This window comes from Rhinolophus hipposideros (genome assembly GCF_964194185.1).
Source record: "Rhinolophus hipposideros genome assembly, chromosome: 20".
Lineage (NCBI taxonomy): Eukaryota > Metazoa > Chordata > Mammalia > Chiroptera > Rhinolophidae > Rhinolophus > Rhinolophus hipposideros.
In genome coordinates this window covers 9,746,944-9,755,467 of record NC_138066.1, presented here as the reverse complement: position 1 = coordinate 9,755,467, position 8,524 = coordinate 9,746,944, and the positions used below count along the sequence as shown (strand labels likewise).

Here is an 8,524-nt window from a genome sequence, read left to right as displayed (position 1 = left end):
ACTCGGCGGTGAAATCTGAGCCGAGATTCCTGGTACACACGAGAGCCCTGAAACAGACACTTGAAGGACCTTGACGGCTGAAACACCGGGAGGCAGGTTCTCATCCGTCGTAGTTACACCTTCACGCAGCGCACAGCGTTTGGGGTCCCCGCAAGGCCACTTTCGCGCACGCCGCGGCGCTCGGGACGCCCGCGAGGAGGCCGCAGGCAGCCTGACGTCAGCGAGCCGGCCGGCCCCGCCCCCTGTGACGCCATCCTTCCCCGCAGCCCCGCCCCCCGCTCGCGCGCATGCTCTGAACCTCGCCCCCGTGCGTCACAGAATGGCCTCGGACACCCAGGCAAGCCCTGACGTGTCGGGGAGGAGCCGGGCGCGGAGGTGCGGGGAGCGGAGCTCAGGACTGCGGAGTGGAGCAGAGCCGAGCGGCTGGGCGGGCCTGGCCAGGCCAGCGGAGCGGAGACGTCGGTCGGGTGGGGGCGAACATGCGTTTTTGACACATTGGAGGTGAGCCTGCGGTGCGGGGCGCTCCCGAGGGTGCCGGGCCGAGCCGGCGGCGGCGAGGCCTGTCCCTAGGGAGCCTGCCGGGCCGGGGGGCTGCCTGAGGCCCCGCTGGGTCGAGCAGGGCCCGGGTTTTGGGGCGACCAGTCCGGGGCCAACTGTCCCAACCGCTCTAACTGCTCCCTCGCCGCCCTGGTCCGACGCGTGGCCCACCAGGGGCCCCTGCAGGAGAGCGAGCGCGGCGGCCTCCGGAGGATGTGCCGGCGTCCGAGGGTGGGGTGAGGGGTGGCGTGGACGGAGGCCGGGACGTGGCACCTGGGGCCAGGGCGCTGGTGGCGCGGAGAGGGGTCCAGTTTGCGGTGGCAGCGGCGCGCCCAGCCTCCCCGCTGCCCCCACCCCGCCCCTTCTGCCCTAAACCCCTTCAGCTGGGAGGGTGGCTTGGCGCCGGGTAGAATTGGAGCTCTCTCGGCGTCCCTCCTGCTGGGGGCGAGCGCGGAAGCGGCCCGCGTCGGACTCGGGCGGCGTTCTCGCGATTCTCCGTGCCGAGCTGCTCGTCACTCCTTTTGGAGTTCAGAGAAGTGTCGCCAGACGGGTGTGGGTTGCTGGTGCGCGCCTCTTTTTGTCTGGTAAGCAACGAAGTAACCCTGTAAGTTTTGCAAAGCAAGCGAAGCTGCTTTCACGACCGATAATTACGTTTTACGTCCATAGCGCCTTCACGCATTTGAGAACACTCTTGCTCCCTGTTGAACCTCATCACCCCGTGGTTGTGCCCGATCCTGTTATCGCCGTTTGACGGATGGGGAAATTGAGCCTGGGTAGGGTGGGGGGGATTAAGGGATGTCTACTGTGGATTCTACCAAGTGATGGGTGGATTCACTTGGTTGAGAAGTTTCGTCTCTAGGCCCGGAGTTAAACGGTTTGTTTTTGTGGGATTTTTATGCCCCTCTCAGGTGGAAAACAAAGCAGAAAATTTGACTTGCCAAAAATAGACTAGAAGCTAGTAGAAGACTTGACTCATATTTTTGGGCAGACTCTGCTACTCCGTTATAAGAAAAATCCTACCCTGAAACTTGTTCACGGGTTGCTGGCTCATTATCTTGTCTGATAAATTGTTGTTGTTGTTCATCCACTTAGGAACTAGGGTAATGGCTTTGCTGATCACGAAGTCGGTGGTGTAAAATGTAGCATTGTCAGGGGTTGAAGAGAAGTAAAGGAGAACTGAGTAAGGTATCTCCACTGAATTTCTATTAAAGTTATTATTTAAAATTGGAGATCATGAGGCATAGAGAAAACCTTTCGCTAGCTACGGTTAGAGTTTGACCTGGTTCAGATAGACGTTGCTAAATCTTAGGAAGCTGTTCTTTTTTAGCTCTGTTTTGACTCTTACTTAAATAAACTGAAGTTCGGTAAGGAACACTTAAAAATATGTAGAAACTTCAGTAAAAGCTTAGATCGTGCTTTCATGACATTTGCAAAACTTATTTTTATTCTCATTTTAAACCCCACTGAGATAAATTTGGTTACTTAGAGCTTAAAATTACTTCTGACATAAGTTTCTGAGCACTTACTTCATAAGGTAGAAAAAGGAAGTTTGATAGGACCAAAAGGGAGACCATATTTATGGACCTTGAAAAGTTAAAAATTGTGTAAATATCACCTTTGAGAGAAGTAGAATAATTTTGGTAAAAAGACATGTATTACAGTGAGGTCCAAAACAACTTCCAATCTCATTTGAGCATTCTACAACTACTAACAAGACAATATCATATAAAATGGATTTTCTTGCAGAGTAGTATCCTTGTAAATGCAGCATTTTGGACAGGTTGTTTTATATCCAAATGACTTGATTTGTCAATTGCTAGATATCTGAAGGTCATACAGTATGATAATACTCTATGTAAAAGTTGTCATACTTTTGAGATTCATACTCCATCCATGAGACATAATATTGAAGGAAGATTTTGGGTAGCAGAGGAGAGTACATAATTATCTGCTTTCATTTCAGCTTCAGAAGATTGTAGATGTATCATTAAAGCATTTTTTTTAGAAGTATAGTTTTCTATATTGGCTTTCTGTAGTCTTAATATCTCTAGTTACACAGTTTCAAATAACACAGTGAACACATCCTCCCACTGTAACTTGAAGCAAACTGAACAGACTGTCTTTGCAGCCCCTGAAAAGGTCTTTTGAATATATGCAGCGGTAGCAAATTTTTGTCATTTGTGAAAAATTCAATTTTTGGAAAGGGTAAGTCTGATGAATAAAATTGGAGTGATGAAGCTGGATAATACCTGTTAGGAAGCAGTAAAAATGAGGTGGGATCACAAAGAACTTCTTTGTTTAGTTTTTAATCTGGCTCTTCAAGGCTATTCCAAAAAAGGTTTAAATGTTTTCAGTAATGGTGGTATCACTGGAATATGCAGGTAGCTTCCGGAAGTGATTAATTTTAAGGGATCATTTGTATGATATAAATTCTGAAGCACATTTATTTTGTGGTCATACTTCAAAAATTCACTACTGAACTACCAGTTTTTTATAATTTAATGAAATTTATGCTGCATTTGCTATGTGCCAGGCTCTGTACTAAGTACTTTACAAATATTAACTCACTGAATCTTGGTAACAATCCTATTTTAATTATTATCCTCATTTTACAGGTGAGGAAATGGGGCACTGATTGGTTAAGTATGGTTAAGTAACTTGCCCAAGGTCAACTAGCAAGCAGAGGAGTCTGATTCAAGCCCAGGCAGTTTGGCTCCAGGGTGTGGACTCTTAGACTGCTGTGCTGTGCTGCTCCTACCCCATGTTTGCTGTTTAAATGTTTTTAATTGGCTTATTCTGGAAAAGATGATGGTCGTTTTAGTAAAAGGTTTCTGGCATAGATTATATAATACTGTTGGAGGGGCCAGTAAGCAAGTTGTAAAAATAGCCTGTTAATTAGAAAACTTGTAGTCAACATTCAGTTCACACAAGATTCAGCAAGAAAATAGAGACGTGTGTGTGGGAAAACAACACACCACATATTAAAATGATTTTGCTAGAATTAGTTGACACTGAACTAAGTCGTTGGATAAGAAGGAGGATACGAGGCATAGAACTAGATTCGCATAGAACTAGATTCTCGAGAAGTTTTACATCAAAGGCTATTATTTAAAACCTGAGTCTTCAGGGGACACCGATGGAAAAGTTGGTAGTTGTGTTAGGAATATGGCCCTGTTCAAGCATCAAAAATCAGGGACAAATGGCTGCTTCTGTTGCACACAGAGAGGTGTAAACAGTATGATTCCTCAGGGAAAGCTACTTAGCTAAGCGCTCTTCAAAATAATAACTGCTGGTAGGTCCTCTGCTGCTGTATAAATGGGTTAATAACAAACATCAGCCTCACACAGAAAAGCTTCTCAACTGGGCATGTGAATTTATAACATTTATAGGTAAAAATAGATAAAAACAACCCTAACTCTATTTGTAGAAGGATTGGCTCCATATTCAAATATATATTCAAATAAATGTTAGATGCCAAGGAAGGCATCTGATAGTCATTATGACTTCCCGTAAGGACACTGGCCCACGGACCACACAATCACCAATATCATCAAATGCTGAAACATCATCAAGTACTTAAAACTTAAAAGAAAAAGCACCCTGCCATGAATAAAATGTTGAAATACTGAAGTAGCACCACTCGACTCTAGGAAGGTATGCATGTAATCTAGAACAGATCCAAAGCATGACAACAGAAATATTTAAGGGACCAAGATGGCTGCCAAGTGAATATAAGCTAAGAAGACAAATATTCACTTTGAGAAGACCAAGGCTGAGTGGTATTATCATCAAAGTTTACAAAATTAGGGCATAAAAAAAGAATACAAACTTGTTCACCAAATTCTATAACCTTTCAAGGGAACAACACACAAAACTTACGGTAAATTAAGACCCAAAATAGGAAATTCACTGATGGCTATAAAATTATGGAACTTCCCTCAGTTGCATACAATAATATAAAATCCGTACATTAAAAAATTTTGACTTGAAATCTTTAATTTAAAAATGTTTTGGGTAAGGGTCAGGACTTTTATACTGGCAGTTTGATTTCTCTAGCGTTTCTGCTGCTTTTTTTCTTCCTGACACCAGAGTGATGTGCTTTCTCCACAGCCTCACTTCCCAGTCACGCGATCTGTTCTATGGGATCCCTCATTTCTCCTGGAGCCATCCGTGTGGCTGAGACTGATGAACTAGGCTTCATCATGGGGCCTCTTCTTTGCAATCCTGTGTTAGAGCCACTGTTTTCCTGCACCCTGTGCTGTCCAGGTCTCGTCTTTCTTCTTTTGTAACTGTCTCAGGAAGTGTGTGGGAGGTAACCCTCCTGAGTTTTTGCGTGAGGAAAAAGTTCTCTCATTTACTGTTTTCTGTTTCCTCTCAGTTAGTTAATCGGATCTTAGGATTTTCTTATTCATGCTACCGGGTTTTCTCATTTGTCTGATGGTTCTTGGTTGTCTATTCATATTTAAGACTGAAGGGTTGGATTTTGATTATTTTAGATGGCAAGTGTGCAGTGATGACTCCAAGACTCTCCCGAGTAAGTCCCATCAGCTCCCTATTCTTTGATATTCTTTGATGTGGGGCCTGTATTGTTCTTTGATGTGGTGCTTTATAAGTGACTAAATATGGCTTGGCATTCATCAAATGGATAATTTTGTATAGCCGAGAACGATAGGTTTTATAATCTTGATTTAATACATGGAGGTGCGTTGTGAGGTAGAAATAAACTACCCACAAATCTTTTTGCTTCATTCCTGAAATAGGAATTTAGATATTAATAAAGGAGAGTAGTACTTTGATAGTAAGAGGGAATAATGAAAGAGAAGTCAATTAAAATATTTGTTGAATTTCTACTGTGTTCCTCGTTTCTGGTGATGCTGAAAGGATTTATAAATAAGAAAGACACAGGTTCTGCCCTCAAGGAACTAGCTGGAAAGATTTATCCTTTCACTTTTCTTCATATGTTTCTTGTTTAAGATAAAGTAACAACCAGACTTTGCTTCTGGTGTCATTCTGATCTTCATAACATTTTGCAAAACCGTAATTTACTGGATTGTGTATTTGAGCTGCACATTGATAACGTGGTTGCCAATTTTTATATACAGCAAATGTATCTATCCAAATTTGAGGACTATAGCTTCTTTATGGCTGGATTCAAATATAATAAATCTTTTTTTTGGCATTTTGGGGAAAGACCTTGCATAGAGCATTCAAGGGACAGAGTGATTGTTTCCTCACCCTTCAGTGCTCTCTCGTGTCCTGTAATTGTATCCTCATCTGAGTTGTTAATAGGAAATATGTCCCTCCCCTCAAGGATACTTAGGAAATAACTCTCAGGAGTTATTGATACCACATGGTGATGCCTTTGGATATTCTTCTGGAATACAAATACCTCTTGCTGCTAGATTAGCCTCATCCTATTCACACCTTACTACAAATTAAATTACAGTTACAAATAAGATAATTCCTACATCTGGGAAAATGAAGTGGGAACTGGGAATCTTGACGAATAAGATTATTAAATTAATCAGTAGTATTTACTAATCAGAAACATACTTGAGGAAATATAAGTCTAGTCCAAACTCTCGGATGAAAAAACTTGAGACTTTTAAGAGATTAAGAGGGCAGGCTAGGTGGCTCAGCTGGTTGGAGCGCTGTGCTCCTCACACCGAGCTTGTGACTGGCTCGGCCGGGTAGAGCGCAGTGCTCATAACACCAACATGGGCCAGGGCGTCGCATCCTCCACAACTAGACTGGGAACAATGGCTTGACTCGGAGTTGGGGCAGGAGTGGGCGGGAAAGAGAGATTAAGCAGATTGCTTGAGAATTTAATGGCAGAATTGGAACCCTAGAACCCAGGCTCAAACAGCACCCCAACTCTTTGTGGGGATTACATTTTAATGTGCTTTCATGCTATGAAGTATCTCCAAGAGTAGAATAATACAGACAAAAGTGTGCGAGTGTAGGAGTTACCAGATTAGAGGATTTGGTGCACTAAATACATATCCAGTACTTAACAGAATCTGACACATAGTAGGTGCTCAGTAAACATTTGCAAGCATTCTGTACCTTGTCTGAGCAAGGTGTTATGCTTGGTGCCATAAAGGGATGCAAAGTATGTCAAGGAGCCATCTCTTTTCAAAGAATTCTTAGTCTGGTAATTTAGGATAATTGGAAGATCGACTAACAGGTTGCAAAAGTAATAATAGATGGTGTGGTCAGAAGAGACTTGACTAAAACAGAAAAATTGCAGTAGGCCACGAAGGAATTAAACTAAGTGTATATAGTTACATGTTCATTTTATTCAACCAGAAACCACTCTGTACCTCCTTGGTATACCCACCCTGAAATTGGAGTTCTGTGTTTGTTCTTGCCTGTGACTTTTTGCTAAACCTTCTTTAGTGGATTGTGCTAGATGAGCTCTAAGTTTTCTACAACTCCAAGTTTTTACTAATTTACTTTTAAAGCTGGTCTTGAATTCTTGCTGCCAAGTATAGGTGAGGTTGAATCAATTTTGCTTTAATTTAGTAAATTTTATTGAGTATCTGCTGTTGAGCAAGCAATGTGCTGAGGTAGGAATAAGTAATAACATACAGCCTAATAGGTAACATAGAGGAGTAAGCCAGATGCATTACTATGTGGTAGATATATTCATGAAAGCATGTGTGGAGTATAGAGTATAGGAGATTTTAATGTTATCTGGGTGAGGGCAGGAAAATCTTTCTGGAAAAGAGGACAGCTAGGTTTTAAAGGATAAATAGGAGCTTTCCAAATGCACAGGGAAGAACCATTCCGGATAGAGAAAACATCCAGACCTGAAACAGAATGGTGTGTTAAGATAATTTGAAACAATAGTGCTGGAATATAAAGTGGGATGCTTGGGGAGGGGGTTGTAGGAGGTAAGACTCCTACGGAACTTTGCTTCTTGAGGTTGGGCATGAAGCCAGAGCGAGCTCGGTGTCTTTGGTATTTTATCTGGCCTTGACAAACGGGAGCTTAGGTAGTCGGTCCAAATGCAAGGTTAATTAAAGAGATATTTTTCTTCCTCTGTGAATGCCTTGGGAGAAGAACCAAGATGAAAGAACATTGAAGTTGGAGGAATAGTGGATTTAATGGATGAAACTTTGGGCTTAAAAGATCATTAACAGGATGGTTTTAGAAATATAATAATAGTAAATTATTGGGATTGTGGTACTTGATCTCCTAGTAGGGTCACCAGGCATAAAATGTTTCAAGCAGGTGTTTTAAAGCAAGTGTACAACAGAGAAGGACATGCAGAAGCATCAGCTCTGACAATAAGCTTGTTTCTGTTACTTCATTCCCAGATCAGTTGGCTATAAGCCAACTGCTGGAGCCTTATTGGCAGGATGATTCTGCGGGGCCAATTCACCAAAATCTAGTGCTGTCACCAAAAGTGCTTTATACCAAAGGACTTGGTTGATCTTTTTTCCTATCATGACCTCATCCACAGTATTGGTGGTTCCTAAGAGTGGGGCAGTGAAGTGATTTATGTGCCTGAGTTACAATAAAGAGTTAACCACTCGTAGAATCTTTCATGTTTAATTGCCTCCAAAATGCTGCAGATTTGGTGTTATTCCAGATTGTATACTGTACTTAGATTCCATGTTCTGTATTAATTTATAAATTTGTCTTTAATGTTTCACAGGCTTTCTTGATCATGGATGGTGAAGATACACCAGATTTTTCAACTTTAAAGGAGGAAACTGCTTATTGGAAGGAACTTTCCTTAAAGTATAAACAAAGGTAATGTTGAAAAGCATCCTAAAATTAGGGGAGGGCATTTGGAATACACCATTTCTAACATCTGCATGTTTTTTTTTAACATGAAGTTAAAATTAGAGTTTCAAATTTAGGATTGGGATTCTAGTAATAGTCATAACATTGCTTGTATTTACATAATACAAAATGCCATAACTTACTCAAATTATTAAACAAGTAAGAGAACTTAGTGTCATTTGTGATTTCTTCC

The 8,524-nt window shown here is 42.2% G+C and overlaps 1 protein-coding gene across 4 annotated transcripts in view; it reads left to right on the top strand.

Annotated features, from left to right (window-relative positions):
• The first annotated feature begins 311 nt into the window (after window positions 1-311).
• NDEL1 (nudE neurodevelopment protein 1 like 1) overlaps window positions 312-8,524 on the top strand; it is a 30,087-nt gene continuing 21,874 nt past the window's right edge. For 2 of the 4 annotated variants that reach the window (XM_081028957.1, XM_081028959.1), the window contains exons 1-2: window positions 312-501; window positions 8,201-8,298. In XM_081028957.1, the coding sequence (XP_080885083.1) occupies window positions 8,213-8,298 (86 nt within the window). In that variant the 5' untranslated portion in view covers window positions 312-501; window positions 8,201-8,212. Of the gene's footprint in view, window positions 1,122-8,200; window positions 8,299-8,524 lie in introns of all 4 variants that reach the window. The other 2 variants (XM_081028958.1, XM_081028960.1) reach the window with 1 other exon arrangement.